The 16810-nt window shown below is 32.3% G+C and overlaps 3 protein-coding genes and 1 long non-coding RNA gene across 4 annotated transcripts; 2 read left to right on the forward strand and 2 right to left on the reverse strand.

Annotated features, from left to right (window-relative positions):
• Window positions 1–831: 831 nt before the first annotated feature.
• LOC142542042 (secreted RxLR effector protein 161-like) lies at window positions 832–1434 on the reverse strand. The gene has a single exon (XM_075648491.1). The coding sequence runs from the start codon at window positions 1432–1434 to the stop codon at window positions 832–834; it is 603 nt and encodes a 200-aa protein (XP_075504606.1).
• Window positions 1435–7663: 6229 nt separating this feature from the next.
• LOC142543395 (uncharacterized) lies at window positions 7664–13130 on the forward strand. Its single transcript, XM_075650634.1, has 11 exons — window positions 7664–7995; window positions 9083–9247; window positions 9396–9514; window positions 9669–9743; window positions 9895–9988; window positions 10084–10143; window positions 10332–10397; window positions 10474–10572; window positions 11720–11764; window positions 12374–12476; window positions 12641–13130. The coding sequence occupies exons 1-11, from the start codon at window positions 7873–7875 to the stop codon at window positions 12727–12729; spliced, it is 1038 nt and encodes a 345-aa protein (XP_075506749.1). The 5' UTR covers window positions 7664–7872; the 3' UTR covers window positions 12730–13130.
• A 586-nt stretch (window positions 13131–13716) lies between these two features.
• Window positions 13717–15034, forward strand: LOC142543397 (uncharacterized). Its single transcript, XR_012819734.1, has 2 exons — window positions 13717–13765; window positions 14498–15034. It is a non-coding gene; the product is annotated as an uncharacterized LOC142543397 (long non-coding RNA).
• On the reverse strand, window positions 14596–16578 carry LOC142543396 (BI1-like protein). Its single transcript, XM_075650635.1, has 4 exons — window positions 16176–16578; window positions 15468–15581; window positions 15127–15284; window positions 14596–15031 (listed from the first exon to the last, which is right to left on the reverse strand). Exons 1-4 carry the CDS (start codon window positions 16444–16446, stop codon window positions 14825–14827), a joined length of 750 nt encoding a protein of 249 aa, XP_075506750.1. The 5' UTR covers window positions 16447–16578; the 3' UTR covers window positions 14596–14824.
• Between the last annotated feature and the right edge of the window lie 232 nt (window positions 16579–16810).

The following is a 16810-nucleotide window of genomic DNA, read 5'->3' on the forward strand; positions in this document are numbered from 1 at the left end:
TATATAACAATTTGATTATAGTTTATATGTAAAAAAAATATCAAAGTGTACTCAATAGACATGACAAAATATATATTGTCGATGATGATGATAGCTATGCAACTTATTTTTCTAAATTTATTTATGTAATATGATATAATAACAAGTTAAACTTTCTTCAATTGAAAACTAATTTGAATATTGAACGTTAATGATCGAGGTAGTTTGATAAAGAAAAATAAATGAAAATTTTTCATCGTTTGTGGATGTTGAGTGTCCATCGGTGATGCCGTATCTTCTAAAGCTGGTTGGCCGTCCTGCAATTTCTAAGATGGCCAGCGGGTTGCACACACACAGATTTAGCCCCTGTCACGTGAACAAATGAGAGAGAAACACACAGAATAGCACAAAGCAAAGAGAACACTGAAGACACTCAGTCACCGAAGGAAGACACACACGAAGCAACCTTTAATGTCTATCAAGTCTCACGCTCTCTCCTCTCAAGTCGCCTGCTCACTCTCTGATGTAGAAAAACGTTAGGCTGCCTATTTATAAAAAGAAAGGAAGAGAGGCTAATTTAAGCCCCATACCAGACGTGGAAAACAAAAGGGGTAGAAGGGGAAGGGCTATGGTAATGGGCCAGAGGAAAGTTGGGTCAAACCCAACATTTCTCCACCTTTTGGCCCAACACCGGTTCAACTGGTCAGGAGAGTCACTTACGACCATCATCATTGTCCCACTTGCAGAAAACACAAAGTTAGTACAAGTACCAATATGTAGCAAACACTAAGTAAACTACACTATAGAACAGAAACTTAACACATCAATCAGAAGTATCAAAGTTTAAAATTTTTAGACAAGATATAAATTTTTCAGCTGATAAACACTTAGTTCCCATATCAGCAAGATTAAACTGAGAAGGAATTTTTCAAGATAGACTATGTCTTTTGCAACCACATCACGAATGTAGTGGAATCTAACATCAATATGTTTAGTTCTATGATGAAAAACAGGATTCTTACACAGTTGTATATCATACTGGCTATCAGAAAATACTACAACTTCACCTTCAAGAAAACCAATTTCAGAAATAAGAACTTTCAACCAAATAGCTTCTTTTAAAGCTTCAGTGACAGGAACATACTCAGATTCAGTGTTTGAAAGAGCAACAATGTGTTGTAGTTGAGATTTCAAGCTAATACAAGCACCACACAATGTAAACACATAAGAAGTTGTTGATTTTCTATTGTCCATATCATTTGCATAGTTAGAATCCACATATCCAACCAACTTAACACCAACATTAGATTTTGAAAATTTTAAACCATGCTTTACAGAACCATTCAGATATCTCAAAAGCCATTTGACAGCTTGCCAATGGTAAACACCAGGATTAGACATATACCAACTCAAACAACTCACATAATAAGCAATATCAGGCCTTGTGCTAACCATTAATTACATGACAGAACCTATAGCATTTGAATATGGCACATTCTTCATGTTTTTAACATCAAAATCAGTTTTAGGAGATTGCTCTTTACTTAGAACAAAATGACCAGCTAAAGGCACATTGACTGGTTTTGCATTCAACATGGAAAATTTACTCAAAACTTTCTTAACATAAGTATCTTGATTCAACAAAATGACAGAACGTTTTCTATCCCTATAAATGTTCATGCCAAGATTACGTTTAGCATCTCCTAGGAATTTCATATCAAATTTAGCACTCAAGCAATTTTTGAAATGATTAATAGTTTTCACACAAGAACTAATCAATAGCATATCATCCACATATATAAGCAAGAAAACAGGAACTTTAGCATTGTGTTTGAAATACAAGCAATGATCATAATTACTTCTAGGAAAATCCACAGAGAGCATGGATTCATCAAACTTTTTGTTCCATTGCCTAGGAGATTGCTTGAATCCATACGAAGATTTCTTTAGCAAACAAACATGATCAGGATACTTAGAATCAACAAAACCTCCAGGTTGCCTCATAAAAATTTTTCATCAAGTTCACCATGTAAAAAAGCAGTTTTAACATCTAATTGTTTTAACTCCCAATCAAACTGAGCAACAAGAGCAAGCATAATTCTCATAGTAGTAAACTTTACAACATGAGCAAATATTTCAGTATAATCTATACCTTCCTTTTGAGTAAAGCCCTTAGCCACTAACCTAGCTTTAAATCTGACAGATTCACATTTATTCTTGACCTTAATAACCACTTACAGTCCACAACAGAACAATTTTCAAGTTTAGGTACAAGAATCCAAGTGTTGTTAACATGCAGCGAATTAATTTCTTCATTCATCGCATTTAACCATTGCACAGAGTTTTCGGATTTTAAAGCTTCTTCATATGACTTAGGTTCAACATTATCAATTGACTCAAACACACTAAATGCATGAGAAGTCATATGAAAATCATCAAAACGTTGTGGTTGTCTAATATTTCTTTTAGATCTATCCCTAGCCAATTGATAATCATTCAAATCACTAAGATCAGTTTCAGGCATATTTTCTGCAATTTCTTCATGCACATCAGCATCAACTTGATTATCAAAAAAGGTTTCAGACAGATTTTCAAGTAAATCGTTCACATCAGGAACATTCTGCACATTTTCAGAATCATGAATTCAACCAAGTAAATGCTCCATCTTGTTTGGAGCAGTGACAGGTTCAGGAATATGTAAAGGAACAGATAAACAGGGAAATTCAGACTCATTGAAAACAACATCCCTAGTGATTAACACTTTAAAACCAAGTTGGTTCCTTAACCACAATCTATAACCCTTAACCCCATCAGGATAGCCAAGAAAAACACATTTCACATACCTAGGTTCAAGTTTATCATTTTTCTGATGCACAAAAACTAGAACAACCAAAAACTTTCAAGTTTGAAAAATTAATTTGCGTACCAGAACACACAGATTTTGGACACTTACCATTCAAATGTACAGAAGGAGACCTATTTATCATATAAGCAACAGTACAAACAGCTTCACCCCAGAACTTTTTTGAAAGACCAGAACTTGCAAGCATACACCTCACCCTTTCAAGTAAAGTTCTATTCATACGCTCAGCTACACCATTTTGCTGAGGCGTATAAGGGACTGTCCTATGTCTTAGAATACCAGATTCAACACATAAATTGTCAAACAAACGATTACAAAATTCAAGACCATTATCAGTTCTTAGAATTTTAATCTTCTTACATGTTTGATTTTCAATCAAGTTTTTCCAATTTTTAAACTTCTCAAACACATCAGATTTGTTTTTCATTAAAAACACCCAAACTTTTCCTGAAAAATCATCAATAACAGATAGAAAATACTGATTTCCACCATGCGTTGGCACACTAGCAGGACCCCACACATCAGCATGAAGATACTCAAGTATTTCAGAAGTGACATAGTGTTTGGGAATAGGAGAATTTGAAACTTAACTCTGGACTGTTTACCAAGAACACAAGAATCATAAAATGGCATACACGACAATACCAAAATAACCATCTTTGTGCAAATTTCAAGATCTTTAGAACTCATGTGACCTAATCTTTTGTGCCACAAATCAGTTTTGTCACTTAAGACAACATTCACATAATTTTGCACACAAGATTCACATTCAGCATGACAAACATACAAGTTTCTCTTTTTGGCAGCTTTGAAAACCACTAAAGACCCTTTCATAAGTTTCATAACCTCATTTCCCCATCTACTCTGTAAACCATCATCTTCTAATGGAACACAGAAAATCAAATTATGACATAAATCGAGAACATGCCTCACATTTTTCAAAGTTAACACATAACCAGAATCAAATTTCAGCGATACATCACCAAGACCAGCAACTTGACACAATTTTTCATTTTCCATAGAAACAGACCCATGCTTCACTTCTTTATAATTAGAAAACAGATTTTTAAATGGGAACATGTGGAAAGTGCACACAGAATCAACTAGCCATTCATTCTCACACAAAGAACTTGAATGCACAGAATTCACCACAGACATATCACATACCTCAATCACAATAAAAACATCACCCATGTTTTCACTACCAGAAGCCATATTAGCAAGGCCATTATGCTGATTTTTGAAATCTTGGTTTTGGTTTTGCTTGGGCATATAACACTCTCTAATGTAAGGACCATTTTCACTACAATTATAGCATTTTCTATTCTTGGGTCTCGACTTGGACCTTGCCTTACTCTTACCTCTATTTTTAACAGAAGATTGGTTGTGGTTGTTTGAAGGTTTTTGATTCTGAAATTTGTTTTTAGACCTTCCTCTAACAAACATAACCTCGCCAGAAATTACCACCCTTATTGGTTTTTAAATCTATCTCTTTGCTTTTCAGACCGTTCACGACAGTTTCTAAACTTACCTGATCTCTACCATACTTAATAGCAGATTTAACATCACTATAAGAATCAAGTATGACATTTAAAAGAACAATAGGGGTGTAATCATCAATATTTTTATCTCCTGTTTGCTTAATATCTTGAACTAATTTGGTAAACACATCAAGGTTATCATCAATGTCCTTGTTTAAATCAAGTTTGAACCGGAAAAATTTCTCAAGCAAAAACAATTTACTGGGCAACGAAGTTTCAGTATAAAGTCTTCTAATTTTTCTCAAAGTTCCTTAACCGATTTCAGTTTACCAACATTTCTTAACACAGAGTTAGACAAGTTCAGAATTATAAACGAATAAGCAAACTCATCCATTTCAGCGCTTTTTTCAAGAGTTTCAGCAGCAGGATATGACAAGTCTATCGCTTTAAAAACTCTTTGTTGTACCAAAATACCTTTCATTTTCTGCTCCCATAATGAAAATCTGTTTTTTTCCATTAAAGGGTTCAAGATTATATCCAGTCATAGCCATTTTCAAAAAACATAACAGTTAACAAAAAAAAAAAAACAAACAAACAAATTTTCACACAGAAAAAATTTAAATCACACAAGATCAAAACGAATACAGCGGAAGCAACTTTTAGCCACGGAAATGAAAACACAATAGTAATCAACAAGCATATAAAACCTAGCGTTCTACCAATAGCAAATCACAGCACATAAATCCGCAGGAAGCGGTTACGCTACGAAAACAGTAAAAAGAGGTTCCACCCAATTTACCGAAGCGAAACCCTAAGTAAGGATTTCAGATTCCAATGAAAAAAAACGAATACACGGCAGATAAGGCTCTGATACCATTGTTGAGTGCCCATCGGTGATGCCGTATCTTCTAAAGCTGGTTGGCCGTCATGAAATTTCTAAGACGGCCAACGGGTTGCACACACAAAGATTTAGCCCCTGTCACGTGAACAAACGAGAGAGAAACACACAGAATAACACAAAGCAAAGAGAACACCGAAGACACTCAGTCACCGAAGAAAGACGCACACGAAGCAACCTTTAATGTCTATCAAGTCTCACGCTCTCTCTTCTCTCAAGTCGGCTGCTCACTCTCTGACGTAGAGAAAAACGTTAGGCGGCCTTTTTATAAAAAGAAAGGAAGAGAGGCTAATTTAAGCCCTACAACCCAGACGTGGAAAACAAAAAGGGTGGAAGGGGAATGACTATGGTAATGGGCTGGAGGAAAGTTGGGCCAAACCCAACAGTGGATTATCGGATAAGCACAAAAATTTGAGATATGCAAATATCTTAGAATATCTTAGAATTATAACAAATTAATACACAAACTATGTCAGAAACTATTGTTATATATCTATAAAATACTACAACAAATCTATATCTATCTATACATAAAAGTAGAGTTATTGTTATATATAGTAGATTTTCACAAAAAAATTAATGCTGAATTTTTTTGAATTAGTTCTATATTTAATAATGTTCTAATTTTCAAAATCATTAATTAATTTATTTTTTAAAAATAATAATATCCCTCATTATTTCTCATATATTTATTTAAATGTATTATTTTGAAATAATATTAAACAAAAATATATCGATATATTATATATATAAAAGTATAGTATGTTCTCGCAAAAAAAGTAGTGCTAAAAAATTAAATAAATATGAATTAGTGTTATATTTAATAATATTTCAATTTTCAATATTATCAATTAATTTATTTTTAAAAAATAATAATATCCCTCATTATTTTTCATATATTTTAAAATGTATTCATTTTGAAGCACTATTAAACAAAAATATATTAATATATTTATATATGTAATTAAATTAATAATTTACATTAAAAGATATAAGTACACATATTTATTATTTGACTAAAGATAAATTTATTTGAGAAATATAAATATACAATGACACACACGATATTATGAACTATACAAGTATTTACAATTATGTTTGTAATTCATTAAATTAAATAAATAAATATCAAAAATAAAAATAAAAATAAATATAGTTATTTTAAAAGAAAGAAACTTTCTTAAAATTCGTCACAATATATTTTTGAAGAAAAAAATACAAACAACATTATAATAATGTGAAGATACTTAAAAAAAATGTTAGAAATCAATAGTCTAGTTAAAATGTTTATTAATATATTTATGAAAAATTACTTAAGATAGAAAAAAATAAATTTACTTAAATTAGTTTGAGTAAGTCTCCCATGAGACGCTCTCACAGATATATATTAATGGGACGAGTCGACTCGGTCCATATCTAGAGTAAAAAATAATAATTTTGATACAAAATAATATTTTTTTCATGAGTCGAGTCGGACAGAAGATCTGTATCATAAATTGACTCATGAAACTGTCTCATAAGAGTTTTTGTGAATTAGTTTTAATAGTTTCTTATATTTAATAAAAGAAAAATGTCTAAAAGATATAGTATGTTCATATCAATATTTTAAAAAATCATTTGACGACATATTAGGTATTTTAAAGTAAATAAAGAAATATGAAACTAATTTTAAAAAAAGTGGGGTGTAAATAATACTCACTTAAATTAAATTTTTGCATTGATGTTATAGTTTTGAGTTTTATGTTACTTTTATATATTTAGTTTTCATACTCTCTAAACTATTAAATAAACTATAAAAATTCTATATAATATTATATTTTTCAATTTTTTCGTGAATAATATCATTGTGAATTTTTAATATATTGAATGTCCATATATCGATATTATTATTATTTAATTAGAACTTTAGTATAAATATTTTTAAAATGTTCAAAATATAATTAAAATTTATAATCAAAATTTTTATATAATGAATGATTTTTTTAAAAAAATATTTATTTATTATTTAAAATTTTTATAGATAAATAATATACGATTTTTAAATAGTTTTTTCTATTTTTTTCTTAGTAATAATGATACTCAATCAGTATATCAAATACAATGACAAATAACTTAATTTGACGTCATGATTGTTATATTTTATTTATATAATTATTAAATATTTTTATCAGATCAATAATTTTAAGTAATTATTTAAATCTTCATAATTATTAATTTTAATATTCCGTGCATTGCAAGTATGTATATAAACTAAATAGGAATTGTCTTTAATATGCCAAGAACATCAGAAAATGTAATTGTCCCATCTAAAGATAGTTCTTAACTTTTTATATAATGAATCAAATAAAAAATAAATGAGCACTTTTATTAAATTAAAATAGTTAAATAAATGAAATCAATTACAGCTGAAATTAAAAATGCGATTTTAGAGTTTAGACTGAATTCAGGCAGCATTTCGCGCTATTATGCAGAACACGCGGAATCCGCACCACTGCAGCATTCAATCGAATCAATCAAAAACCCAAATGCAACGAGTCCTTGTTCCCAATATCCCACAAAAATTACAGGAGAATTTGAACCGATCGATAGAATTTCAATCAAATCCCAGTTATCAATCATCGATAAAGTCCGTGATTTTAAGCTGAAGGCAAATGTCATTCTCATTTTTCAAGCAATCGAGGCCTAAAACCCCTCAGGAGTTGGCAAAGGCGATCAAGGATAGTTTAGTGGCACTCGACTCCAAAACTGTAGCAGAGGTCAAAGCCCTGGAAAAGGTCAAATCTTTGTGGTCGTTTTTCTGGATTGCGGTGGAATAATTGAACTGTTTGATTGTATAAAAAAATTGTGGTTTGTTTAGAGGGAGTGTATAGTGTTGTGATGCGAAATTATTGATGTGAAATTCGTTTTCTTGATTGACAGAGACAAAAGACCTGTCTTTGCAAATTTATTGTAGTTGAGTGTTGCATGCTCCCAGTAGTTTTGCATGAAGCGAATATGTTTTGGAAAAGTAATTGGAAATGTTTGAACTTCTATTGTTCTTTTTCCCTGTCGAAGGCGTTAGGACTGATAACGATGGTGTCTCGGTGGTTTACGGGCTCAATAAACAGATATCTAAGTTTGAGCTTGACCAATAGTTAATAAGCACGTGATTCGTTGTTAGGGTTGGTTTTAATTCTCCTTCTATATTGGTGATAGATATTGATTTGACCACGGTTCCAAAACCGATGCCGGTTCTAGAACCAACGGTCCATTGGAGCTATGACCGGTTCAATTGGACATGACTTGATTAAACCTTTGTCGCGTACATTGTCAAACCAATCAAATTTACTTATTTAATACTGATATTATCAAGTTCTAATTTTCTATCGAAAAAAATTAACAATAGGGCTTGAATTTAATTTATATGATCAACTTGTCTAGGTGAGGTCTAGATTGAATGGAAGTTGTCTTTGATCTTCTTTGCACGATAAAGAAGTGACGCCAAACTGAAACTAAGGAAGGAAAATAGCTAATGAATGGAACATTAACAACATTTCATGCATATATCTTAGTTTGTTGTGTCAGACATTGTGATGAGGAATTGATTTATTGTTGGCTTTGAGTGGGTCTTAGCTTAGGAAAAGTGGTGCTGGAAATATTTTACTGGTGAGTAAATTATCAAATGGATGAATCTAGAATGCAGAAGTGAATGAAAATAGAAAACAATCAGTATATCATTTTATTTCTGTATATCCTATGCATATCTAGATCTGGGTATTTCGTATAGCGATTCTACATAGAGTTTTGTTGTTTCCGTGGGTCTGCTGTTTGATGTACGGGATTAGTTGTTATTTTCGTGTTTCTATTTTCAATTTGCTCTAGGCTTTGGAGGAAGTTGAGAAGAACATGACGGCAATGAAAACTATGTTGTCAGGAGATGGAGAAATCGAACCAGTTGCAGATCAAATTCTTCAACTCACACTTGAAATCTGTGATGAAGATGTTATTTCTCTTCTGTTTCACAAGTTACCAATTCTGGGATGGGAAGTAAGTAATTAAAGCAATAGTGAACAACCTAATAAAGGGTTTTACATGTATTTGTAATTAAAGCAATAATGAACAACCTAATAAAAGGTTTTACATGTATTTTATATATTTTATGTTTCCATACTTGACAAATTTTTTGACATCTCAGACCAGGAAAATTTTAGTCCACTGTTGGTCTATATTGCTTAAACAAAAGGTTGATTCCACATTTTGCTGTGTACAATACATGGAGAACCATTTAGAACTGCTCGACTTCCTCGTTGTTTGGTGAGATCCTCGATATTTAGAAAACAACTCTTCAACTTGTCTTTTAATAGCCCTTTTATGAGTATCTTGATTTCGTAGACGAAGTTTACGTAATCGTGTTATTCAATAATGATGTTTTGACTAATGAGACCTACCTAGTTGGTTTGGATAACAGCTATGACAACAAGGAAATTGCTCTGAACTGTGGGAATATGCTGAGGGAATGTATCAAGTTCCCAACTCTTGCAAAGTAACATATGTGTACTTTTACTGTTTTCTTTATGTCCTAAAAGCTGCTCCCAATTTAATGTTTCTCAAGAAGTGAAAAAAGCAAGTATGCAAGGCCTGTTTTATATTGCAGAGCTTTTCACAACAACAAAAATCCATAAATCTTGTTTCAGATACATATTGGAGTCTCCCAGCTTTGAGTTGTTCTTCAAATTTGTCGAGCTACCCAATTTTGATGTTACATCTGATGCATTTTCTACCTTCAAGGTCACATCTTTCTAAATATTTTCCGGACATACTTCATCATTAAACTATTTTTATTCTATCATTTACAATACTGAATATATAGATAAATTTGCCAGGATCTGCTCACTAAACATGCATCTGCAGTTTCTGAATACCTGACTACTCACTACAACGAGGTTTTGTCGTCTCTTTCCTTATTTCTTTTGGAGTAATGTGCGAAGAATTTTGTTATTGAATTCCCTTCAAGGTTGAAAAAGTTTCATTTGTCCTATATTATGTTATACTCAAAATCATGTATTGCGTGCACTTGTATTTTTATACCTATTTTTTATGCATCTTAATGTAATGAAATTTGTATCATCAGTTTTTTGAGCAATATGAAAAGCTATTGACATCGGCTAACTATGTGACAAGAAGGCAGTCTTTGAAGGTCAGTGCTTATATCATCTCGCGTTTCTTCTTCTGGCTGTTATTTGTATTGACATCGTAATTGTAATGGACTTTAGCTTCTGTCCGATTTTCTTCTGGAATCTCCAAATTCTCAAATAATGAAGAGTTACATTGCTGAGGTTCGCCACTTAAAAGTCATGATGACATTGTTGAAGGTACTTCATATCCTTCCTGATGCCAAATGGTTGTAGGATTTTGTAAAATTATATGGAAAATGATTAAGAATTATAGTTGCATAAAGAAACTATGCTATTTGCTCTGCGGAATATGGTTACCTGCCTCACTACTTTTGGCATGACTTTACCCTCAAGTACATGTGCCGGTAATATTACTCTCTTCGTCCCAAATATATAAGCTGCATTCTTTTTTTGGTTGTCCAAACTATATTGTCCAGTTTCTACATGTAGTATCATTTTTCTTGTTTTTTACTAACATATCTCTATTAATTAAGTCTTGGAAAGACGTGCAACCATTTCTTTAGTGAGATAAATAAGGATAAAATAGCAAGTTAGTTTGTAAAACTTTGTTTTTCCTATGATTTTCTTAATCTGTATAAAACAAAAAGTTTATATACTTGGGATGGTGAGAGAGAGTATTATAATTATTATTTGAAATATTTCTGGATAGTGAGCAGACATAAATCATCAGATACCTCTGACCATCAAGGGATATTTCAAGCGTTCTGACAGTTAACTTTGAATTGTTACAATTAACTTAAGTTGTTTAGCCGTAAATAGGGGTGCTAATCGAGTAGGGTGAGTATTAACCCTTCTGTTGAATTCAAACTTAATTATCGAATTTTGGTAAACACAATTTCCATGCGCAGCTTGAATTTTTGAGCTCAACTGATTTTAAATGTATTTATAAGCTATTTAATAAATATTTCCAAGCCAACGAGCTCTCAAAGAAAATAATATCGACTCAAATTTGATATAGAATTCAATAATTGCGAACACAGATCAAATAATATTTGATCCAGTTCAAAAAGGTCACAGGCTGAACTTGATTCATTTTTACCCCTGGTTACATATAATCTAGAAAGGAAAAAAATATTTTTGAAGGGTGTGTGTTTGTTCAGCTTCTAGTTCTTCACAATCATTTACAACCTTACAAAGCCTATAGAGTATATGGTCCTCCTATTAAAAATTCTAGGTATGATACTTGAAAATTCCTTACCGATTTATAACACCCCAAGCTGGTGATTATTAAAATCATTTTTTGATTACGTGCCCTAAGCTTAGAGACAGATGTTATTTGGAAAAGAGCCATTATCTAATATTCTTCGACTGAATTTCTGTACAGGATTCAAGCAAAAACATCCAAATATCTGCCTTTCATATTTTCAAGGTAATAAGCACATTATATTTTCTCACTCGCAATTTTCTCAAGTACTTAGTTTTCTTTGGAAATTCTGCCTTTGGGATCCCTTAAATTTAAAGCATCTGGATTGAGACTTGTTAAGATTGAGACTTAGACCTAATTCAACCTAAAAAGCTCAAGGTGAGAGGATTGTCCAAATATTTGTATACAATTCTCAAGGGCTTAATTCAACTGATGTAGGACATCTAACACACCCTCGTGCAGAGGAATGAACATTTGGAGCGTGAAGTCAACATATAATGGTGGGCTTGAGCTCTAATACCATGTGAAGTTTGAGATTTGGACCTAAATCAATACTAAAAACTACCTAAAGAGGGGATGATTGTTCAAGTCTATACTCAATCCAACCAATGTGGGAAATCTAACAAAACTCAAATTCGTTCAGCGGACTTAAATTAGTTTAATACTTGGTGCTCTGACAAAATTCATCTGTCTTGGTCGAGATTCTTGGAAAAAGATATTTCAATGAGAGTCTTTTCCGGTTTTTGTATCTAACCTGGAAAAACCTCTGTACATATACAATAATCTCATTTGGTTCAGTGAATTTTTTTTTTAATCTTCTTATTCCATCTGCAGGTTTTTGTAGCTAACCCAAACAAACCACGCGATATTAAAGTTATCCTTGCAAAGAACCATGAAAGGTTGCTAGAGCTGCTCCGCAATCTCTCTGTTGGCAAAGGTACACACAAATCAGTCAAAAGTTTGAACTTGTTGAATAACTGCCACAAATCAAGACCATGTACAGAGATTTAAGTCAGATTCTGTTGTAAACAGATAAATCACCTCCATGTTAACAATCATCTCTACATCATTTGCCTGCTAAATGTGTTGGTGTTATTGCAGGTGCCGAAGATGACCAATTTGAAGAGGAAAAGGAACTAATAATTAAGGAAATAGAGAGAGTGTCTCGGCTTGCAAAACTTGAATCATAGGTGCACTTACACCACTATGTAACTACGTTGATCATCCTTACGTGATATCAGTATTTTTTTAATTTTTCCAGACCTTTATGTATCCAGGTTAAGCCTCGCCTATTTCTAAATTGAAGTGAGTGATTGTGCACTAGAGAACTTACAAACAACTTGGTCGAGATAATGGTAACCCATCGTGTGAGAACTCGAGTTATATAAACTGTTCAGCAAACAGCCACGAAGCAATCTTTTTATAGCCTTTTCTTACTTTTGTAGCTTCTTTTCTGATTGAAAATTTGGAATAAGGCTGTCTACCCTGTAAATAAATATGTTGTGCTGTGATCTCTACAAGTTGGATTACCTGTAACTAACTCTTTTTCTTGATACTGCGTCCACCTAAAATAGGTCTTGGATTTTTCCCATGTGTTTTGTGATTTACGTTGATACATGAAGTGGGTGAGAGAGTGCCAAATTTTGTTAAGAGGTATTTATGAAATCAATGATTTTTTATTTTATTTTTTATAATAGCTTCAATTACCCCCAACGTTGGTGTTTTAGAGTTTCAACTTCTGCTTAAAGGTGATAGTCAATATTAGCTGTTGTTGACTTGCTTCTAGATTTATCACTACGCATCATTTGGTTCTTAGATGAAATAATAAATAATGTATAATATGGAGATATCAAATTATATAGATAACAAAAGGTTATGTAACTCGAGTCAGAAGTTGAATTAAATAAAAATGTTGAAATAATCAATGTTTTACTTTTCACATCAAACAGTGCTAAAGTATTGATTTTCCCTTTTTTTTTTTGGTCATTATAAATGCGTGTTAGACAGGTTGAACCTTTTGCATATAGTCAAGGCCAACAAAATAGCAACTTAGATAACAACTCCAACAAGTATAAATAAAGGTACCATTTGGTTTTTTTACATTAGATAATATATGATTTATGTCATTTAAAATAATATAATTATCTTTAATTCAAATAATTGTAGAAACCCTTGATAAAAACATGGATAACGAGTCTGCACCAAACTGTGCCCAACATGTATTAGGTCATCTCCAACCCACAAATCTATTTTGGTGCAGTTTCTGCACAATAATAGTGCAGTTTCTGCACCAAATATAACATTCATCTCCAACTCATTTACTTCAAATCTTACACTAAAAAGTATATTCCTAGAATATTCATTTGTTTACTATTTATTAATAAATTTAACAATATAATTATAATTAATGTTAATATTAATTATTAAATGTATAATTTTTAAATTTAGTGATATAATTATAATTTCATTTTATAATTATTGATGATTTAGTTTGTTTATCCTTTATTATATTTACATTTAAATTATCTGAATTCGAATTTGTATTTTTATTTTAACTGTGTACTTGAATGTTTAAATATTATTCAATAAATTTGTGTGTTAGATGTTTAATTATAAAATTATTTAAAAATATATTTATAAATTTATATAATTAAATATTTTAATTATTATTATTAAATATCTAATTATTAAAATAAAAAAAATATTATTTAAATATATCTCATTATGAAATTAATATAATAATAATATCATATTATTAGATAAATAATATTTTTAATTCTTAAATATTTATAATTAAAAAAACAAAAAAAAAATTAGAAAAAAAAAAAAAAACTTCCCTGTGCCAATTTGGCGCAGGGGTTCCCTCTGCGCCACAATGGGAGGTGTGCTATTTTGAAGATAGCGCACCTCCCATTGGAGCATCTCGCCATTTTAGTGCAGAGTTGGAGATGCCTTTAGTAAATGAACCTTCTAACAAGAAGGTTTCCAGGAAGTAAAGTTTAATTTGTGCAATTCTTACAATTATAACTCATGCTATACATTACACATGAATGTAATTAACATACAAATCAGTGAACTCTTTATTTAGTAAATTTCACTTCTTGCGTTCATGACATTTGATTCGGTTATAGCTAGCACTCTGCTAGAGTAGCATAACAATCAACAAGCAAAGGGAGATATACAACTTCCATGGAAATCTCTCACACTAGTCGGGTACATTAACACAACATAAATGATTTACAAACAAAGCACTAGCACGAAATAATGTGTTGTAGGCTTGTAGCCTCAGTTGTCTCCCTGCCTTAGCATCCGCAGAATGGTAAGGAACAAGTTGAGGACGTCCAGATAAAGGGTGACAGATGCCCAGATATATTCATCATATGTGAAGCGTTTGATCAAATTGTCAGTATCGTAAACTATATATCCTGAGAAAATTATGGCACCCATTGCACTGTAGATGGCAACGGAAGTTGATCCAAATGGGAAGAACATCTGCGTCCCAAATGCAAGATATCGTTCATCAGATAATAAGATGCAACAGATTAACCAACATAAGAAATGGCTAAGGGAGGGAGGGAGAGACCGACCTGAATGAAACCAGTCAAAACCAAGACGAAAAGGCTAGTAAACAAGATTGGTCCCATAAAGCTGAAGTCCTTGCCCTTCTTTGAAGCCCAGAAAGTGTATCCAGTCAGAGCTGAAACTACTGCTGATGTCAAGATTAAGGCTTCAAGCACTATTCTTCCTGTGAATTGAAATAGAGATCGAGGCATTGTAAGATGCAATATAAACAAATATCCACCATAGCAAGATTAAGGATAGAAACACAGCTCTTTGATTGTAATAGAGTTAGATACAAGGTGATACAGCAAGATAAGCAAACATCCAGCAAAGTTTGACTTGAAACTTATGTTCAATAACTACTAACCTTCGGTATTGGCACAGCTAACACCAACTGTGATACTCAAGGAAGCAGTGAAAAGTCCAAGGAATATGAAGTTCAATGGGTGCTTTTGTTGATACACAAACAAGGGCCACAACACTATCCAAGATTTGAATTAATTATAATAAATATAATAACGCAAAGAAAAAACAGGTTAAAGCCATGCTTCATGTATGCAAGGAACTAGTAAAACTGAGTTGTCAGGATCTGGAAAACCGGTAATTTCGTTTCTCATTCCTGTCGTTGCATTGATTAATCATCCATCCTTCATTTTTATTCATTGAAAAATTAATCAAAACCTTAAAAACAAGAAACAGAACACGATCTTGTCTGTCTGTAGTTTCAAAAAAATCTCATTACAGATCTTCGAAGCGCATTGACCTCAAAACAACAAAACTGCATCATATGTTTAATCAATACACCAATACCAGATTTTTTGTTCCAATGATATGCCAGTATGTCCTGAATTTTTTTTTTTAAACAACCAAGTCAATATCCTATGTTCTGAAATACAGATAACACATAGCATGAAACCTGGGGTGCAATACACAATTCATTCTAAATGCTTAACACAAACTTACGTGTCTACGTTTGTGTATGTACCATCATAAAGAGAAGCTACCAAAAATATTCAGAGAAAAAAATTGACTCGGCAATTAGCTGCTCATATACTATTGTCGAAAAAATGCTTACAGACGAAGGGGGTGAAGAGGAGAAAAAGCAATAAGGCGGAACTGCCACGGAGAAGATCATTAATTGGCAAGTATAAAACAGTGACGGCGGATACGGCAGTGGTGAGGACGATCTGCGCGGCCAAGATACCGTAGACTTTGCGTACGAATCCCCATCGCAGCTGATTCTCCCCATACCCGATGCCAGGATACAGCATCTCGCCGGATTCCAGGTCGACGCCGCCGCCCTTCATTCCGCTGTCGCCGCTGCTCACGCCTGCGTAGCCGTACATCTTGCAGATCGTTCGTCGTCGCCCCTTCCAATCTTTCTAAAGCCTCCGACTATCTATTTTCCTCGCCGGTTTCTCTATATATTAATTTAACCAATAACCATTTCTTCCCATTGACTTCACCACAATTTCCTGCCAACCAGTTTTCCAACTTCTCGTGGTAAATTCGGTGGATTATATTTCTCAATTTATATCTTTCAATTTTTCTAAATTTTTGTTTTTTTGTTTTCAGAGTGACGTGTCATATTATATCAATATCGTGAAAAAATGATTAAAATTATAAAAATATCGAAAACAGAATTTTATTTATTTTTTTAAGAGTGTTATTTCAACATTATATTTGTTCGTGTCATATCATAGACACGTT

Source organism: Primulina tabacum, chromosome 4 (genome assembly GCF_025594145.1).
Source record: "Primulina tabacum isolate GXHZ01 chromosome 4, ASM2559414v2, whole genome shotgun sequence".
Classification (NCBI taxonomy): Eukaryota; Viridiplantae; Streptophyta; class Magnoliopsida; order Lamiales; family Gesneriaceae; genus Primulina; species Primulina tabacum.